This window comes from Trachypithecus francoisi, unplaced genomic scaffold (assembly GCF_009764315.1).
Source record: "Trachypithecus francoisi isolate TF-2019V2 unplaced genomic scaffold, Tfra_2.0 Lachesis_group3, whole genome shotgun sequence".
Lineage (NCBI taxonomy): Eukaryota > Metazoa > Chordata > Mammalia > Primates > Cercopithecidae > Trachypithecus > Trachypithecus francoisi.
In genome coordinates, this window is record NW_022681468.1 from 162,096,913 (window position 1) to 162,118,270 (window position 21,358).

Below are 21,358 nucleotides of genomic sequence, written 5' to 3' on the forward strand. Positions count from 1 at the left end.
GATCTAATTTGCAGATGATTACAAAGGGATCATGATGCAGTAAGCTCTGGGACCTTAAAATTCCCGAATACCAAATCCTCCCGCGAAAACAAACCTTGTACCAAGGAAAAACTTGTGGGAATAACTTCCAAATGGACCAGATCAAAGATAATAAAGACCAAAAAAAGTTCAAATATGTGTGTGGGGTAGAGGAGTAAAGAAGGTAGTTTCAGAAAGCACAAGGGCATATTTTTGACCATTTTACAAAAACACAGACTTGTGGCCGGGCGCGGTGGCTCAAGCCTGTAATCCCAGCACTTTGGGAGGCCGAGACGGGCGGATCACGAGGTCAGGAGATCGAGACCATCCTGGCTAACACGGTGAAACCCCGTCTCTACTAAAAATACAAAAAAAACTAGCCGGGCGAGGTGGCGGGCGCCTGTAGTCCCAGCTACTCGGGAGGCTGAGGCAGGAGAATGGTGTGAACCCAGGAGGCGGAGATTGCAGTGAGCTGAGATCCGGCCACAGCACTCCAGCTTGGGCGACAGAGCCAGACTCCGTCTCAAAAAAAAAAAAACAAAAAAAAACCACACACACCCACAGACTTCTCCCTGTCCCTAAAAAGCAAGAAAAGTTATCCTGGCCCATCTCTCCCTCGTGCAAGTATGAGACACTCATTTCCCTCACAAAAAAAAGAAAAATAAATACATAACCAACAGAACAGAGTGAAACAGTATAATTATTAGAGAAAGAGTAGGTGCATATACGTGAGAATGGTGTCCCTACAGAAAATGAAAGTAAACCAAACAATATGCAAATAAAACATGAAAACTGTAAACAAATTTCAAACTGAGCTAAAAAGAATTTTAAAAATAACAGATCATTAGAAATGGGAAATTTCGAATGAGGGTAACTGAAGAAAAGAAAGCCATGACACAACTAAGGAGTAATTAGAAATGCAAGGAAAAAAATCACATCAAATACAAAGAAACTAAAACTAAACTAGAAGAAACATAAAGGTGAATAAAACAGAACAATACTACTAGAAACTGAAGGCAGAGGAAAAATCTTAAAATCCAAAAGAAGTAAAGCCATGCCTGAGACTCTCCTAGATGGTCCAGAGACACAGTGACACTGTGTACTGGCAGGAGGAATTCTGCTGTAATTGGTCCTGGGAGTGTTCACCTTTCCCGGAAGTGTTCCACAGCCCAGGGACACAATGTGGTCAGGAGCACTGCCAGGAACACCAGCAAGGGGGAGCCTGCCACAATAGGCACAAGGCTCAGGAAGCACTCTCCGGCCCACGAAAATCTAGTGGGGGTGCTCTTCCCTCACCCAAACACACTCTGCGCAGCTCAGCCTGGAGAAGCCCCCTCAAGCAGCACTACTGGAACCAGTGCGAGCCGCAGTGGACTGAGATAAAAGCAACAAACCAAAATAGCACCACAAAGGCTCTGAAAAATGGTCACTGGAACCACAGCCCACAAATATATGCTAGTACCTACATGCTAAACCTAAACAGGTTACTACTGAAGTTAAAAATTTTTTAAAGTACAGAGTCTCCTGATATAAAAACTAAAATGTCCGAGACACAATCCAAAACTTATCTGTCATACCAAGAACCAGGAAAATCACATGAAGGAAAGAAAATCAACGCCAACACTGGGATGAGTAAGATGTTGAAATTATCCGACAAGGATCTTAATGCTGCCATCATAGAAATGATTTGACAAGCAATTACAAGTTCTACTGTTTCAAAAATGAAACAATAGAAAATCTCAGCAAAGAAACAGAAGTTACAAGGAAAAAAAAGCAAATGGAAATTATAGACCTAAAAAATACAATAGGAGAAAAATAATCATTAGATGGGCTCAACAGTAGAGTGAAGATGACAAAGGACAGAAATCTGAACAAAAGAGAGAATATAGACTGAAAAATGAACCATACCTCAGGTGCATGGGGGAACAATAACACATGACTCAACATTTGTATCATTAGAGGCCTAGAATGGAGACAAGAGTGACGCTGAAAGAACACCTGAAGAAGTAATGGTTGAAAATTTTCCATGTTTGGCAAAAGACACAAACTTACAGCTTCAAGACGCTGAGCGAACCCCAAACAACATAAATAAAACTATTCTTCGGGAATAAAGGGAAAATAAAGTCATCTTCAGAAAGAGAAAAACAAAAAGAATTTCTCACTAGCAGACGTGCCTTTGAAGACTGGCTAATGGAAGTAATAAAAGATGGAATCTTGGAAAAATAATGGAAATAGCAGAAACATGGGTGCATACAACAAAGCATCCCTCCCTTCATAAGTTCTGTAAGTCATATTGGATAACTGATACAAAAACTGTTAACAGCATTAATCCTCAAAACAATACTATTTAAAAGTTGGAAAAGAGACGTAACTGAAATTAAGGTTTCCACATCTCATTCCAAGTGATGGTACTGATGGCAGTGAATGGTGATAAGTCACATTATCTATAATGTGATGCCCACAATGACCATGAAAACTATAAAAAACACATAAAAGGCCTGGCACGGTGGCTCATGCCTGTAATTCCAGCACCTTGGGAGGCTGTGGCAGACAGATCACAAGTTCAAGAGTTCGAGACCAGCCTGGCCAATATGGTGAAACCTCATCTCTAATAAAAATACAAAAATTAGCCAGGCATGGTGGTATGTGCCTCTAGTCCCAGCTACCCAGGAGGCTGAGGCAGGAGGATTGCTTGAACCTGGGAGGCCGATGTTGTAGTGAGCCAAGATTGTGCCACTGCACTCCACTGCACTCCAGCCTGGGCAACAGAGCGAGACTCCGTCTCAAAACAAAACAAAACAATAAACAAACGAACAAACAAAACCCAAACACCAAATAAATCAAGGGAAAATCTTAAAAAATATTCAAGTAATCATGGAACGCAATAAATAAATAAATAACCATAAACAGAAGACAGAAACAGAAAACAAACAATAAAATGGCAGACTTCGCCCTAATATATCAATAATTACCTTAAATAGAAATGGTCTAAATAAATAAATTAAAAGGCAGAGACTAACAGTTTTTTTTTTTTTTTTTTGAGGCGGAGTCCCGCTCTGTCGCTCGGACTGGAGTGCAGTGGCCGGATCTCAGCTCACTGCAAGCTCCGCCTCCTGGGTTTACGCCATTCTCCTGCCTCAGCCTCCCGAGGAGCTGGGACTACAGGCGCCCGCAACCTCGCCCAGCTAGTTTTTGTATTTTTTTTAGTAGAGACGGGGTTTCACCGTGTTAGCCAGGATGGTCTCGATCTCCTGACCTCGTGATCCGCCTGTCTCGGCCTCCCAAAGTGCTGGGATTACAGGCTTGAGCCACCGCGCCCGGCCAACAGTTTTTATTAAAATGACAACTATCTGCTGTTTACAAGAGATTCATTTCAAATTCAGCAACACAGAATGAAAGTAAAATGATAGTAAAAGACAGATCATGCAAACATTTAAACAGAAATGGTTACATTCCTGTCAGATTCAGAGCAAAGAAAACTGCAAAACAGAAAAATCTTATATGATGAAGGATCAATCACCAAGACATAGTAATTCTAAGTGGGTATGAACCAAATGACAGAGCCTCAAAATAAATGAAACAAAACCCTATGACAGAGATAAAGAGATAAATCTCAGAAACAGACCTATATACATATTCTCAACTGATTTTTAACATATGTGAAGAAAACAATTCAATGAAGAAGAACATACCTAGAAAATACACAAAGAACCCTTAAAACTCAATAGTAAAAAACCAAATGGACTCCTGGTATTTAATCCCAGAGAAATACAAACTTTTTGTTTACAACTAACATCACAGTTCATGGTAAATATTATAGTCTCTCTCAATAAAATGAGGAAGAAAGAATACCTTCTACCGAAGGTTCTAGCCAGTGCAACAGAGGAAGAGTAACAAATCACATAAAGATTGGAAAGAAAGAAACCTGTCTTGATTTGTAGATGACATAGCTGTTTACCAGAAAACCCTATGAAATCTACTAAGTAACTACTAGAATACATCAATTTAAAAAGGTTATAGGATACAAGGTCAATATATAAAAATCAATTTTATTTCAATATAGTAGTAAAAAACAAGTGAAAAGCAGTATTTAAAAACACCACTAATAGCATTAGAAACATATTTTAAATGTATTCCTAACCAAAGAGTACATGATTTCAACATTTAAAAACTTTATAAAACAGTGCTGAGATTAACAAACATTTAAATAAATGGAGAGAGGTACGGTGTTCAAGGATTGGAAGAATATATTGTTACAATGTGAATTCTCTCCAAATTGACCTACCCCGATCAAAGCAACCCAAATCAAAATCTCCGCAGGCTTTGCCCTTTTTTTTGTTTGTAACAATTAACTGATTCTAATATTTATATGCAAATAAGAGTCAAAGCAACTTAATGAAAAAGTTGTGGGACTCACAGCATCTGATTTGAAACTGCAGTAACTATAACAGTGTCATTTTGGCAAAAGGACCAAACAAATTAATAGAACAGAATGGAGATTCCAGAAACAAGGCTCACACATAAGACTGATTTTCAACAAAGGTGCAAAAGCAATTCAATGGGGAAAGAAAAGTCTCTTTAACAAATGGTACTGGAACAAATAAATAAAACTATTTAGAAAATGAATGGCATCCACTAACAGCATCACAAAAATTTATTGGTGGTGGATCACAGATCTACACATAAAATTTAAACCTATATTATACTATTAGAAGAAAAAATAAGGTATTTGTGGCTTTGGGCTAGGCAAAGATATAAAAGGACAAAAAACCATAAAAGAAAAAATCAATTAGACTTCAAAAATTAATAATTTCTGCTCACCAGAATACACTTAAGAAAATGAAAAAGGAAGCCACAGACTTGGAGAAAATAATCATAAAGTACGTATCAGAAACGGGCCTTTTACATACGGTATTCCCCACTTACCCATGGGAAATACGTTCCAAGACCTCCAGGAGATGTCTGAAATTGCAAAAACCCTGTATATACCATGCATGATTTATTTTTCCTTCTTCACAATTTCATAGATAAAATACTCATTTTTACCATAGATTTTAGCAACCTCAACATATGACTTTTAAATTCTTTCCTTAAAGGAAGCACTTTCCCCAGCTTCTCTTTGGCATATTCGAATTTCCAACATCACTGCTCTTGTGCTTCAGGGCCATTATTAAGTAAAATAAGGGTTACTTGAACACAAGCATGCGATACTGCAACAGTCGATCTGACCAATAGACTCAAAGTGGTGGGTAGTCTAGAAAACATGGATATACTGGAAAAAGGAAATTCATGCCCTGGGTGGAAAGGTGGGAGATTTCACCATGTTACTCAGAATAGCATGTATTTTAAAACTTAAGAGTTGTTGGCTGGGCGCAGTGGCTCACACCTGTAATCCCAGCACTTTGGAAGGCTGAGGTGGAAGGATTGCAGGGGTTTGAAACCAGCCTGGGCAACACAGTGAGACCCTGTTTCTACAAAAACAAACAAAACAAAAAAACTAAAAATTAGCTGCACAACTGTAGTACCAGCTACTCAGAAGGCTGAGGTAAGAAGACTGCATGAGCCCACGAGCTTCAGTTTATAATAACCTGTAGTCATGCTACTGCACTCCAGCCTGGATGATAGAGACTTTGTCTCTTAAAAAAAAAAAAAAACCAACCAACCAACCAACCCTCACTCCCCACCCCGCACCTACCAACACACAAACACACATCAAAAACTCTGCATTATTCATGGAATTTTCTACTTAATATTTCTGGACCACTGCTAACCAAAGATAACTGAAACCAAAAAAAAGCAAAACTAAAGATAAGGCATACTGCTATATTTTAAGAAAATATCTATAGTCAATAGAAATACAAAAATCCAATATTAAAAATGAGGAAAAGACACTTTTAGTTAAATATGTACCTACTATATGCTTTGGAAACTCCACTCCTGCATGTTTGCCCAGGAGAAATAAAACATTTCCACAATAAGACTAGACAGCTTTATTCACAATAGTTCCAAAGTGGAAACAATCCAACTGTCTACCAACAGGTAAAAAAAACACATTTTGCTTATTCATATAATGCAACAGTACTCCATAATTTTTTTAAAGGCACTATAAATCAATGCAATAACATGGATGAATCTAAAGAGTCTCGATGCAGTACAAGTATGTAAGATTCCATTCATAAGAAATTCTAGAGCAGACAAAAGTAATGTACAGTGACAGCAATTAGGACAGTTATTGTCTGTTCTAATGGGGGACGGAGATTCACTTGAAGGGAAAACATGGGAACTCTGTGTTAATGGACATAGTCTATACCTTGACTGAAATATGGTTACATAAACGTAATTTTTAAAAACCCAGTTAAGCCCTGGGTATTTCACTGTATTAAAATTTTACCCCACACAACATCGACACCACCATTATTACCACCACATTGATTAACATTTAGAGAGCAGTTAGGGAATCACATTATTTTGAAAATTAGTAAATAATGGGAAAGAATTAAGCATTATTGTATCTGATATGTACATATTTATATACATGTATACAGGTCCTATATGTGGATCTGTAATTTAGGGTAGTCATAGAGTTGATGAGAAAGTGTTTTTCTTAAAAAGTATTACAGGTAATAAAGGAAGGAGGAATAAAGAATTCAAATATCACAATTTTGCAACCCTTAATGAATTAGCAGATCTAGGCAATCAGAATCCATGATAAAAATCACTAGAAAAGACAGAAGGCAAGTGAGACTTTAAGTTATTCCTATAAACCAACATCTATGAAGTATTTGGGAAGGAAATAAACTCTGAATCTGTTTTTCGTTTTTTTTTTTGAGACAGAGTCTCACTCTGTTGCCCAGGCTGGAGTGCAGTGGCGTGATCTAGGCTCACTGCAACCTCCACCTCCTAGGTTCAAGAGATTCTCCTGCCTCAGCCTCCCGAGGAGCTGGGATTACAGGTGGCTGCCACCACACCCAGCTAATTTTTGTATATTTAGTAGAGACGGGGTGTCACCATGTTGGCCACGCTAATCTCAACCTCCTGGCTTCAGGTGGTCTGTCCGCCTCAGGCTTTTTTGCATGTATTTTTCAGTTGCTGAAAGAGCTCTCCCTGATTTCATTTCTTGTTGACTGCTTAGAGACATCTCTCCAAATGTCCCTCCTTGACACTTTTTCAAACTTAGGGGCAGGGACTGCACGTTTTTTGGATTGGTAATTTTTGTTTCAAAGGTTTGATTCAGATTCAGAGTTGATTTTGCTAGGCACGGTGGCTCACGCCTGTAATCCCAGCACTGTGGGAGGCCAAGGCAGGCGGATCACCTGAGGTCAGGAGTTTGAGACCAGCCTGGCCAACATGGCAAAACCCTATCTCTACCAAAAATACAAACATTAGCCAGGCGTAGTGGTGTGCATCTGTACACCCTAGCTACTCAGGAGACTGAGGCAGGAGAATCACCTGAACCCGGGAAGCGGAGGTTGCAATGAGCTGAGACCACACAAACTGTATTCCAGCCTGAATGACAGAGCAAGACTGTTTCAAAAAAAAAAAAAAAAAATTAACAAAATCTTATTTCTAGTGGTTTACATATTAATTGTGCTGGCAATTTTTAGTTGAAATATATTAAGCAGCCTCGCTGTTATTTTTATGAATTCTGCATACAATAATATCAACCAAAATATCTATACAGGCATACCCCAGAGATACTGCCAGTTCAGTTTTAGACCATGGCAAATAAAGTGATTATGGCAGTAAAGTGAGTCACACAATTTTTTTTGTTTCCCAGTGCTTATGGAAGTTATGTTTACACTCAACTGTAGTCAAGTGTGTAATAGCATTGCCTAAAAATAAATACATTATCTTAATTTAAAATCATTGCTAAAAATGCTAATGAAGTGAGCACATTTTCTTGGAAAAATGGTGCTGGCAGACCTGCTTGATGCAGGGTTGCCACCAAAATAACTCAGTATCTGCAAAGTGCAATAAAGTGAGATATACCTGTATTGTCCTTTTTCTCCTGTTATTACAAGCACTGTTTTAAGTCTTCAACTACTGAATACTTGTAGACTATTGAATGAATTAATATTTTCATCATATTTATATTGAGAAAATTAAGAAGCTGAATTTAGTTAGAGAAGGTTTAGAATATCATCAACTCTGATGATGAGTTGGAAGCTACTTTATCTGTCATTTTTCACATAACACTAGCTTGCCCTTCAAATCATATATTTAAAAATGATCTTAAGATACACACTAAGGAGGGATTATGTTGTTATAAAAAGCTAGAAATAAAATTAAGACTTTAATGTCAAAGATAATTTCTCTATAAAGAATAGCACAAGATATGTTCAACTATTCTCAGAGATGCATCAAGATATGACTTTATAACTATTAGAACTTGTATCTGTGATCAATCATATTACAGAGATATTGCTGTTATACTCCTTGTGCCCTTTAATGAATCACCTTTGAAACTCTGAATAGGTAGCAGCATTCTGAGGTTGCTAAGAGTAAATACATTCACCACTGCTGCCAGAAGTGACCAAAGGTGCACCAAAAAGAAGAAATAGTGGTGAATTCCCACAAACTACAATGAAGAACCTTATAAAATAACAGAACAAATGAATATAACGTAACATACAGCCATCTCTTGGTATACGTGACGGGGATTGGTTCCCAGACTGCTTGTGTATACCAAAATCCATGCACACTCAAGTTCTGCAGTTGGCCCTGCGGAACTGGTGTGTATGAAAGTCAGCCCTCTGTATATGCAGGTTCTGAGTCCCACCAATACTGGATCGGCCCTTAGTTGAGAAAAAAAATCTGCATGTTAGGGGACCCATGAGGTTCACAGCTGCATTGTTCAAGGGTCAACTGTAATATAAAAATAACATTTACTGCTAGAGTTGATATTCATTCTAGCGTTTATATACTTGAGTCTTAGAGCAATAGCCTTGGGAGACAACTTCCAGGAAGGTACCTGTTTGCATGCCTTCCCACTGCAATCCATCAGTGGCTGCCAAAAGGGTATTTTTTTGTCTCTTGAACCAGTCTCAGTAGGGGATGGGGAAGCCTGTGTCTTTCAGAATTGGATGGCATAGTACACAGAAGTAGACAGTACAGTAGTAAGGGCATTTGCTTAAAAGCAGATAGAATTGGGAGCCTCTACATCTTTCTGTGAGAATTTAGGGCTCAGTTTCTTAAGGTGTAAAATGGAAATGTTACTATGTATCTGGACATATTATCTTAAGAATTAAATAAAAGACTGTACCATTTCACTCAAAAGGTGCTTGGTCCTGGGTAGCCATGTAGTTCACAAATGCAGAGTTCAAGAGAAACGAAAAATATGCAGAAGTGGTAGCCTTATTTGAATTATCTTCTAACCAGCAGTAAGCACACTCTTAGCCAGTGAGAAATACTAGATAATCCATACCCCAAATGCAGGAGAACACACGAGACTTATATATAACAACACTTCATTCATGAAATCAATCACAAGATGAGCTCTGGAAAACGGTGATTATATTACAAACACAAATCTAAGTATATAGATAACAATTTGTGAGTTTGCTTATTTGGGAATTAGTGCCTAGAGATAAAGGTCTGAAGCAAAATCACACACCCCTTTGGTAAATCAAATCTTCCTTTGAAGAATTAAGCACCTCACCTAATCAGAACAGAGTCCCTGGTGTAGCCACCATCATATTCTGTAGTTTCTTCTAATGCTTGGAAATCTAGATTCTGCAAATTTAAGAAAATATGTCTTAGTATCTGCTATACTACTGTATCATTACAAACAATAAATTGATACATGACTTTCTGCAGACACCTGCTTTCTTACCCGGCTTCCACATATAAGCAATTCAATTTCTTCTGGTCTGAATAAGTACTTTAAGGGAGATTCATTGGTCACCATATGAAAACCTCTCCGAAAAGCCTTGAACTGTTTTTCTACTGATTTATTGAGAATGTAGTCAGAATAAAGATTGACAAATTCCTGTAGAAAACATTAATCACAAGAACTTCTTATAATATGCTATGCAAACAAAACACAAGTTATTGGGCTGCATAGCTTTTTAATTTTTCCAAGAAAAAAACATTCAAGAATATTCTTAAAAATTCAATTGTACACCTACAAAGTAAACTACTTCTTACAATTTCACAATTCTCTGTTATGGCCAATATTAAACTATGAAAAGGCCATATACCTAAAACTGTCATACATATAAATGTCAATTTTGATAATGTATTAAACAGAACTGAATATAAATGCTGGAGACACAGAAAATTCTTTAGGTTCTCTCAACTAGGTATGCAGACAGACACATTTAAACCATGTACCCATCTATTTATAAATGCCACCGTTTTAAGAGAGTATAATGTATTTGATTTAAGCAAACTAGGAAGTCCCATGTTTTCTACCACAGAATATTTGGTAAACTGCCTACTGTATCCAGTTCAGCATAAATGTGGAACTACTGACACATAAACTACTGTATCAAATCATAAAAGGAAAATGTGCTTTGTACCCTTAGTGTGCATAATATTTAATCAAAAAATTGTATCAATATAAGTATGTTTCTTAAAGGTATACTATATATTTGTCGTAATTTTTTCCTTGTTATGTTCTGGGTTATTCCCATTCCAGATGAACACATTTTAGTCAACAGAAACCCAAATCTAATGTAAAGAATACTTTTCAGAAATGTATTTATATCACAAACAGGATATACATGTGTAAATTAAGTGTAATTTTTATTTGTTCTGTGATAAAGACCGTAATCATGAGGTTCCTGCCTACAGCTTAATACAGGAAACACCCTGCTTCTTGCTTTATCCTACAACCACACTTAGCTATTAACTATCTCCTGTTTCATGTCCTCTCTCTAACAGGGGCTTTAGTGCCCGACTGTGTGCTTTCATACCAACTTATATTCAAGATTTAGAAAACTGGACTCTAGCATTTACATAAACTTGGTTACTTGATTTGTGTGTGTGTGTGTGTGTGTGTGTGTTTTGTACAGACTGTATTAGATACTTCTTTAAAAATTATAAGCATACATGCTTTGAAATTGTTAATGAAGAGACAAAACATGACATAAAAACATTTATTACCTTCCTGTTTTCATTTGTAATTGGAATTTTATCACCATTTTCCTTTAGATCATACATCATTGGGTTACCAAAAAGATCTGTCTGTGATATCTGGAAAGTGATCATCATGTCGTCTTCCACATTCCCTTCATACTCCAATAAATCTTTTAAACTCTGATATAGAACCTAGCAACCAGAAATGGTAAATTGAGGCCACCATAGAACTACAAAATACAACAAATAATTTGTATCACTCTTCTTAGAAGACAACAAAAATCTTATCAATAAAAATTGTAAGAAGTGTAGACAGTATCCTTCCAGTCCCCCAAATAGTTTCCAACCTATAAAAGAAAGACTGTCAGTCACTGTGATGTTCCATTCTCTGCTGAGAAACCCCATACCACCAATTTAGCAACAGATTTCACACTGTGCTCTATGAGAAATTCTGTGGTTCTCAAGGTGGGGGTGGGGGTGGCAGCAGGCACACTCATTGTAGCTACCGAGACCCTTAGCCAGGGCTGCTCTGATTTTACCTATCTCTTAAGATTTCACTAAAACACAAACAAAATGTTTAGAAACACTTCCCTATGGAATCAATCTTAAAAAAGCTTTGTGCTGACAGCAATATATAAAAATGTCCCCTTTGAGTTTTTAAGTTTTGTGGTACTTCGGTCAGATTAAAACATTTTTATCTTACTGATAAAAGTATCAACAAAGATTCTAAACAAAAACTTTACAATTTTGATACAAATTAAATTGCATTTTTGCATTTAAATAAAATCTAAGAGACTGAATTAAAAAATGACAACTTACTGGGTGAGAGTCTCCCAAGTCACGAAAAGTTCCTTTTTTCCCCATTAGCTTTCTGTAGACAACCATGGGAAAATGTACATCCAGTATACAGTTATTGTAAATAGCCAGACCCAGTACTATGCCAATCAGAGTAAACTGACCCTCAGTTTCAAAAGAAGACGGATTAAACCAAAACAATTTTGTAGATTCATCGTATGTGAACATACCTGTAAGAAATGATTTTTAAAAATACATTACTTTTGTATTTTATTAAGGAATGATGAATAACACAAATGTAAATTTAAAATAATTATGCATATAAAACATTTAAAATATATGTAACAAGGCATGCAACATTGATTTCTATTATATTAGCACTTGAGAAAACAATGTCCACATATATCTAACTATTATAAATTGGGGTGAATAGTGATAAGTAATTTTATGAAGCCAAAGGAATAAAGTAGTAAGTAATTTGGTGGCATCGGGTAGAAAAATACGTTCATTAAATTCAAGCTTTCTAATTTTCTACTGTAACATAAGAAAAGTTATATTCATACTTTATCCACCCATAGCTGAAAAATAAACATAAAAAAACAAAAAATGGCTATATTTTGAAAGTGTTTCATTTATAAAAATATAATTACTTATATTTGTACTACACGTACTATTTTTGAAAACAATTTATTTTTTTTCTTGAGATGGAATCTTCCTATGTCGCCCAGGCTGGACTGGAGTGGCACGATTTCAGCTTACTGCAACCTCCGCCTCCTAGGTTCAAGAGATTCTCCTGCCTCAGCCTCCTGAGTAGCTGAGACTACAGGCGTGCGTCACCACGCCCAGCTAATTTTTTATTTTTAGTAGAGAAGGGGTTTCACCATGTTTGCCAGGATGGTCTCCATCTCTTGACCTCGTGATCTGCCCGCCTCAGCCTCCCAAAGTGCTGGGATTACAGGCGTGAGCCACCACGCCTGGCCTAAAAAACAATTTTTAATCACAGTAAGGTAAGGTTTGTTTTTTCAAAATCAGACAATGGTGCCATGAAATTTTTCTAGCATTTTACTAATAAAATCAAATGATCTGAAATACATAAACTTGGATAAATCCGATGAACTTAGATAAACAAAGCTATTTAATACACATTAATTATGGGCTAATATGTAAAAGAAAAGTAGTTTAGTAGTCTTTCAATTTTACACGGTCTTCACTATGCAATCCTCAAGCATTGAGGCCATTTTTTTTTTTTTTGAGACAGAGTCTCACTCTGTCGCCCAGGTTGGAGTGCAGTGGCGCGAACTCGGCTTACTGCAAGCTCCACCTCCCGGGTTCATGCCATTCTCCGGCCTCAGCCTCCGGAGTAGTTGGGACTACAGGCGTCTGCGTAGAGGCCTTTTTTATATCACTCACTGGAAAATTGGGGCCGGGTGTGGTAGTTCACACCTGTAATCCCAGCACTTTGGGGATATTAAGGCAGGCAGATCACTTGAGCTCAGGAGTTTAAGATCAGCCTGGGCAAGATGGCGAAACCCCATCTCTATAAAAACACAAAAATAAGCTGGGTGTGGTAGCATGCGCCCGTAGTCTCAGCTACCTGAGAGGTTGATGCATGAGGATGGTTTGAGTCTTGAGCCTGGGAGGTGGAGGTTGCAGTGAGCCGAGATAGAGCCACTACACTCCAGCCTGGGCATCAGAGCCAGATCCTGCCTCCCTCCACAGAAAAATAAGACTTAAAAAAAGAAAAATTGGAATATTTGGTTTCATCTGAATGAGTACTACTAAAAATTGATTTCTTCCCTTTTAAATGACTAAGGAAAAGAAATTTTAGCCAGGCACGGTGGCTCAAGCCTGTACTCCCAGCACTTTTGGAGGCCGAGACGGACGGATCACGAGGTCAGGAGATCGAGACCATCCTGGCTAACATGGTGAAACCCCGTCTCTACTAAAAAATACAAAAAAACTAGCCGGGCGAGGTGGCGGGCGCCTGTAGTCCCAGCTACTCCGGAGGCTGAGGCAGGAGAATGGCGGGAACCCGGGAGGCGGAGCTTGCAGTGAGCTGAGATTCGGCCACTGCGTTCCAGCCCCGGCGACAGAGTGAGACTCAGTCTCAAAAAAAAAAAAAAAAAAGAAATTTTAATTGAATTTAGAATTTTTTCGTTTTACTAAATGTTTAGTTTCTACTGTGAAACAATGAAAACATCTTAAGAATTAAGTCTGAAAAAAAATCTGTAATTTCCAATAGAAAAGTGGAGCTTAGAAATCAGAAATCAAATTATACAGTATGTAAGTATTTTTACGACAGTTTTTAAGAATTTTAAAATCTTTGAAAATATTATCATCACTTTAAGTTTAAAAATACGGAACTTTAGCATGTTCCCTTGATCACTAGACGTATGAATTAAGCCTAGGACATTTTCTGAATGCAAAATGGTTTGAAAATTGAACAATTCATATTTGAGTTTCATGGTTTCTATCTAAACATTTTTTACAGGCCAAGTTACAATATCCATGGAAATGCTTTCAGTTATAAATATGGTATTAACAGGATCAAGAACAGCTGACAAGTAATTACAATTAATAAATTTGTTCAAGTTGGCAATGGTGTGTCTAAAAAATTAATGACTTTGATAAAATGTCACAAATGCCCTTCCTTGGAACCAAGAGTTATAAGCTATAAGTTAATCAGAACATAACTTTGAAGTTCCATTTTAGGCACATTTTCTCATGTTCCAGGGAGAAAAGCACCATAACCTCCTGTAAAATATTCCTTTTTGATACTTCTACTGCCATCACTTCAGTTACCTTACTGCAACTGCTTAATCTATGCTTTTTCTTACAAGTATTTCTGCATATAATGCAGTATGCTTTATAGCTAAGGTTTAACATTTCTAGATACATCAAAAGCTAGAGTTAAGGTTTACCAAATTTAAGAACCTTATGAAGTCTGTAATTTTGTATCTCAAAAAGGGCAGAGTCTTATGAATCTTTGATTTACTTAGAACAAACTACATACAAATGGCATAGCTTTTTAGTTATTAATAAAACACTAGCTAGACTATAGATAAGGGCGGGGGTGTGTGTGACTAAGAACAGTAACAGAAAGGTCAACTCAATTGGCATCAACAGGCTATAACAGCTCAAATCTCAAAGCTGAAGGGAAATGACATACATTATTCTATGCATACTCCTCACAATTCTGATGGTACCTTCAGTGGAAACCTTTTCCTATAATTGTCATGTACTCAATTTTAAATGTAAGAAAGTTCAGTTACTAAGTGGTTGTATTTACAGTAAAAACTGAACCAGTTCAGAATTATGCAGTTAAGTAGACTACCTAAAAGACTGCATCTTTTCCCTGTTCTACTTTATCACAAAAGGGCAAAAACTAAAATTCCAATCCTTCACTTTCAAATGTCCATATCCCATCAGCCTTTCCCAAACGGTGTTCAACAACAACTCTTCTGGTAGGGCAGAAAAAGAGTTCTGGAGTTCAAAAAGTTTGGGGGAAACATTACCTATATTAAGCCCCAATAAATCCTATAGCAAATAAACCTTTATGTGATATCAGCTAGTGTTTCTTAACTTTGAGCATGACATACTTGTGAGACAGTTTCTCAACACTTTTCAAACCATTGTTCTTTGAAGTTCACAGGTCAGGAAAACCGTGAGTCTGATGATGGTTTTAGACAACAAAAAGCAAAGAAATCCCTCCAACTGTTCCAATGTACCATTCTAAAGTGCTTTCGATTCAATTTACCAAAGAGATAATTTCCTTCATTAGAATATTCCTTGTAAGAAATAGAAGAATTTGAATAAATTAGCGATACAAATCAGTCCCTAAAACCTACAAATTCAGTCATGATGTGTGATTCTAGGTAATCCATACCAAATCCTTCCTTTGGCTGCTCTTCATAGCTGAGAATATTTATCAACTAAGATAAACAAATAACTAACTCAAAAAGACAATATGACACCATAATCACATTACTAAAGTATTTACCAATATCTGGATTGAAGATTTCCTCCACAACCAGCTGAAAAAATTCTTTGGAAACACCTCCTTCATCAACTCCTTGTTCTCCTTCAAATTCCACATACAACTGCTTCTTCAAGTCTGCAGGATTTTCCATAGCAATCATCTCTAGCTAGTGATTGAAAAGACAAACATGAAAAGAAGATGACTGCTAGTATCAAGAAAAAGGCAAAATAAAAACAAGGAGTAGGATTAGGAAACAAATACAAATTTTTGACTTTTTGTATGTCAATGGAAACAGAAAGCAAACTGACAAAAAGCCAGTGAAGACAAAGATTCAGTCTTAATGATAATGAAAAAGACACAAAAGATACCAGCATAGTAAAAAGCTTACGAACTTTACTTATTTATTACAAAATTAACATACAGTTAATTAAGATTTTATTACTTGTGTGTTAACAAGTCTGGACTACACAGTTAGGACATGGAAAAGCAGCTAAATACTTTCAGCAAAAACAATGGAGTAGGGGTCTGACCTCAAAATTGTTCCTTAGTAGTCCTTTATTTTTATTAGAATAGAAACTCAAGAGTTAAGTCTTAATATCTACTAAGTCATCAGTAAAATATTTCAATTAAGAAAAGTACATTGAATAGTAAAGCAGTTTATGATCTCTCACAATAGGACTTAGTACAAATTACCACCTTTTAATGGGTTAGAACCCATCTTATATTCACATTTCCTTAAAAGCAGGTGAGACCTAACCTTACTCATGTCCTTACTTTTTTCCTTTTTTTGGGGGGATGAAGTCTCACTCTGTCACCCAGGCTGGAGTGCAGTGGTGCGATCTCAGCTCACTGCAACCTCCGCCTCCTGGGTTCAAGAGATTCTCCTGTCTCAGCCTCCTGAGTAGGCTGGGATTACAGCCAGGTGCCACTACGCCCGGCTACATATTTTATTTTTAGTAGAGACGGGGTTTCACCATGTTGGTCAGGCTGGTCTCGAACTCCTGACCTCATGATCCTCCCACCTTGGCGTCCCAAAGTGCTGGGATTACAGGTGTGAGCCACCGCACCCAGCCCTTACTCTTAAATTGTAAGTTATCAAACTTTAGTGTCTAGCATTTTCTCAACTATAAATCTTTTACCAAATATTCTTGTGTACCTACAGAATTATGAATATGCAGTAACTAACCTCATTGAGATTAATCACAAAATCACCACCAGATTCCAATATTAACTGTTTATACTGCATTTTATGTATCTAAAACTTACTAACAGTATGACTGTATCCAGTACACGGATGGATACTGTATCCAGTATCCATCATATCTCCTAACTTGCCTTCAAACATCTGTTGGCTGGTTAAAAAATTTTAATCTTGGAGATGAAAATTTACCAAAACAGGATATCAAATGTGTTCAGGTTATTCCAACTATTCCAAACAGAGTTTTAAAAATGGTTTTGGAAAATGCAATAATCATTGAAACAACTGTAATACAGCGCAATAGTAGTTAAGGTAATAACACTCATTTGGACAATCTAGTCTGTCTATAAAAAATAAAATCTCATAAATTAACGCATCAGGTCAGGTTGCCCCAGAGCATTGTTTTTTTCAAATTTGTCACCTGCAACTCATTAGTGGGTAGTCTAATCCATTTAGTGGTTTGCAATCAGCAATGGGAAAATCAGAATGCATTCCACAAAGTAATGGACACCTACTGTTTTGTGAAACTTTGGCTTCAATTAGATGTCAGATGGATATGCATGTACTGGGATGCTATGTAAAATACTAGGGATTGCAGTCAAAGAGTTTGACAAAACTAGCTGAAATTATCTTCTGGGTATCTTCAACTTTAGGGTCCCATTCTGTGAATTCAGTCTTTAGATTTAAATAATGTCTGCTCTTGTTCAACACTGATCTCTAATATTTACAAAATCATTTTTAGGCCACACAGTTTGAGACTTGTTGTGGAAAGATCAAGAGTCAGTCAGAATACACCTTACTACTCCCAACTCTCACTTACCATAACTTTTAACCTTTAAACTTTAGCAAGCGATTCCATTAAGCCTCAGTTTCCTCAACATACTGTAAGTTGTGAAGGCTTATTACGAATATATGAGAAAGAGTGTTACCTTTTAAAACAATTTTGCTCTTTGAACAAAAGATTTGCAGTTTTGTGTCCCCAAAGGAACTTGATACAGACTAGTTCCAAGATCTAGAGTCAAACAAATCTAGATGTGAAAATAACCTTGGGGGAAAAAAACATAGTTCCAGTTGGAAACCTGTTTCAAGCTATGGAGTATATAGAATTCTGAGGAGACTAAAATTAGAATTAACATCTTAGCTCAAATGTGGGACCAGGCCAACATTCCATATTGCCATGTAATCCATTCTGAGTTTCCTTATGCCAGTTCCCAACTGGCTAGGTGTGTTTATATTTACCTTTACCTCCAAAGGTATACTTGCTTTTATCAAATATAATGTATTCCAAAGTGGAAAAAAAAAAGATTATCTGGTATTTAGACTATGCATTCTATAGCTTTTCCCCACTAACATTCATAGATGAGAGCTGACTCCTCCTTATCAATGTAAAACCTTTCAAAGGACGTGGTGGTGAATTTCTACAGGATTGAGAGGCCCTGTGTTCTACCTAGTCTCAGCTCTACCTAAGACATGTCAAATGACAACTGAAGCAAATTTATCTTTATTATCCATAAGATATTACATGCCTGTCCACTTCCACTGATCTCTATTCTGTGCTCCCCACCTTGGTGCCAAAAGAATGTAATGCAATGCAATATGTCCTATTGTAAATGTAAACATACAACTTGACCTATTTCATCTGTAAAATAAGCATAATAATATAGCAATAAATTAATGTATGAACTGCTTAGATTCCCTGCATACATTTAGTGTTTAAAAGTACTAGCTGTTGTTGCTGTTATTTTATTGGTTCTAAAACTCTCTTCAATGATGACCAGTAATTTTTGTTTTTAGGATTATGAGTGATTTTTATTTTCCTTATTCTTTTCCATATTTTTCCATTTTTTACAACAAATACATTTTTCAGAGTCAGAATGTGTTCAAACATACATATGTAAAAAGAGTAATTTGAAAAGTAGTTGGTAACTGAATTCTGTAGACAAAAATTTTGTTATTACCTATTTTAGATTACCATTCTGGTATACGTAAGTGACTTCATAAAATACTGTGCCACTTAAGAATAAAGGCTGGGTGCCATGGCTCACACCTGTAATCCCACAACTTTGGGAGACCAACGCAGGCAGACTGCTTGAGCCCAGCAGTTTGAGACCAGCCTGGGCAACACGACGAAACCTTGTTTCTACAAAAAAACTCAAACAAACAAACAAAAAAAATTAGTGGGGAGTGGTGGCGTGCGCTTGTCATCCCAGCTACTCGGGAGGCTGAGGTGGGAGGGTCAAGGCTGCAGTCAGCCGAGATTGCGCCACTGTACTCCAGCCTGGATGACAGAGTTAAGACCCCGTCTCAAAAAATAAAATAGTAAAAACAGAATACATAAATAGCCTTTAAAACTATTTTATTTTAAATTAACACATAAAATTTAGCAATAACCATTTTGATAAAGGCCATTATTACATAAATAGCTGTACTGATAATTCTTTTTCTTAAAAATAACCTCCATCCATTGTTCAATTTAAAAAACATATGGCCGGGCGCAGTGGCTCACGCCTGTAATCCCAGCACTTTGGGAGGCCGAGACGGGCGGATCACGAGGTCAGGAGATCGAGACCATCCTGGCTAACACAGTGAAACCCCCGTCTCTACTAAAAATACAAAAAAACTAGCCGGGCGAGTTGGCGGCGCCTGTAGTCCCAGCTACTCGGGAGGCTGAGGCAGGAGAATGGCGTGAACCCGGGAGGTGGAGCCTGCAGTGAGCCGAGATCGTGCCCCTGCACTCCAGCCTGGGCGACAGAGCCAGACTCCGTCTCAAAAAAAAAAAAAAAGATTTAACAAATAAACTGTAAAGGTGTATTCTTTCCCTAATAGTTATGTTATTTAAAACTGTATGTTGTTGTTGTTTAAACACAAACCTCACCATAAAACTGTAAGTCAGAAGTTGTTTTAAATGCATTAGAATATCTGAAATTTGGAAGACTATGTCAAAACATTCTAAAAAGTAGAATGTGCATTCATGCCTGAATTTATGTGGTATACAGATGTGAATTTTTAGGTATTTTTAAAAGTACAGCATATGTTGTATTTATGTAATATGGAGACTAGCAAGAGACAGAGATTACTGGGGAAAAATAAACAAAAATATCCTGGATATAATCATATCCACCTCTTCATTGCGTAACTTCCTCTTCTTTAGGACTCTTGACTTCATCAGTTGCTGGATAAAATGATTTTTAATTTCTGAACTTTTTAATTGGCCATGATGATGAAATCCTAGGGAGTTCATTTTTTTAAAAAATCTGACCTGGTATCAAAGTATTTGCAGAATACCTAGCAGGATGACATCTTAATATCAAAATATGGTATTACTAGACTTACAGGAATCAAAAGGAAAACCTCCTCACTTAAAATCTTATAGTTTTCTGAGCTATTACATCAAACCTATTCATAATCTTTTAAAAAAATATTTAATAGCATGAATATTTAAGTAGAAGCAATACTCAGATAAGAGAGACCTCTAACACTTAAGAATGCCTGGGATTTCTAAGAAAGGCTAGCTTCAACTACTCCAGTCAACTTGAGGCTTAAACTATTGCCTGAGATTTCTAGGTTATCCAGATTAATTTTTTCATGTTCACTATAAACACATGAAGAAAAGTCTGTTACATCTCAAATGTAGTTTAAATGTTTGGGTAATACCAAATCACATAATCACGTATGTCCATGAGACCTGGAATCCTGACTTCTACTTCCAATTCTGCCAGTAATTTATGTAGGCTAGAATCTCTTTTAGATTTCATTTTCTTCACATGTAATATTAAGAAGTTTGATGTTTCTGGCCGGGCGCGGTGGCTCAAGCCTGTAATCCCAGCACTTTGGGAGGCCGAGACGGGCGGATCACGAGGTCAGGAGATCGAGACCATCCTGGCTAATACGGTGAAACCCCATCTCTACTAAAAATATACAAAAAATTAGCTGGTCGTGGTGGCGGGCGCCTATAGTCCCAGGTACTCGGGAGGCTGAGACAGGAGAATGGCATGAACCCGGGAGGTGGAGCTTGCAGTGAGCTGAGATCCGGCCACTGCACTCCAGCCTGGGCGGCAGAGCAAGACTCCGTCTCAAAAAAAAAAAGAAGTTTGATGTTTCATTGTCTTAAATTATTATATAATGCTGAGGATCTATGTATATATAGGCTTCATTCTCTCATTCAGTTTCTGAGAAATTACTTTGAGGGCATAAACTAAGAATATTTCTTGGTTTCATTTTTTATTTCAATTAGAATAAATCGCAAGAAAGAACAATGGAAATTACATGTTAACCACAATATAGTGTAT

General features: G+C 37.1%; 1 protein-coding gene and 1 long non-coding RNA gene across 15 annotated transcripts in view; one reads left to right on the top strand and one right to left on the bottom strand.

Annotated features, from left to right (window-relative positions):
• Nucleotides 1-21,358, top strand: part of LOC117070982 — a 149,660-nt gene that overhangs the window by 75,979 nt on the left and 52,323 nt on the right. The window lies entirely within an intron of this gene.
• The window catches only part of UBE3A (ubiquitin protein ligase E3A), a 102,179-nt gene that overhangs the window by 8,130 nt on the left and 72,691 nt on the right, over nucleotides 1-21,358 (bottom strand). For 10 of the 11 annotated variants that reach the window (XM_033190759.1, XM_033190764.1, XM_033190761.1 and 7 more), the window contains 5 exons: nucleotides 15,893-16,037; nucleotides 11,917-12,122; nucleotides 11,125-11,289; nucleotides 9,851-10,006; nucleotides 9,677-9,750 (listed from right to left, as the gene is read on the bottom strand). In XM_033190759.1, coding sequence (XP_033046650.1) covers nucleotides 9,677-9,750; nucleotides 9,851-10,006; nucleotides 11,125-11,289; nucleotides 11,917-12,122; nucleotides 15,893-16,037 — 746 coding nt within the window. The remainder of the gene's footprint in view (nucleotides 1-9,676; nucleotides 9,751-9,850; nucleotides 10,007-11,124; nucleotides 11,290-11,916; nucleotides 12,123-15,892; nucleotides 16,038-21,358) is intronic. The other variant, XM_033190770.1, reaches the window with a different exon arrangement.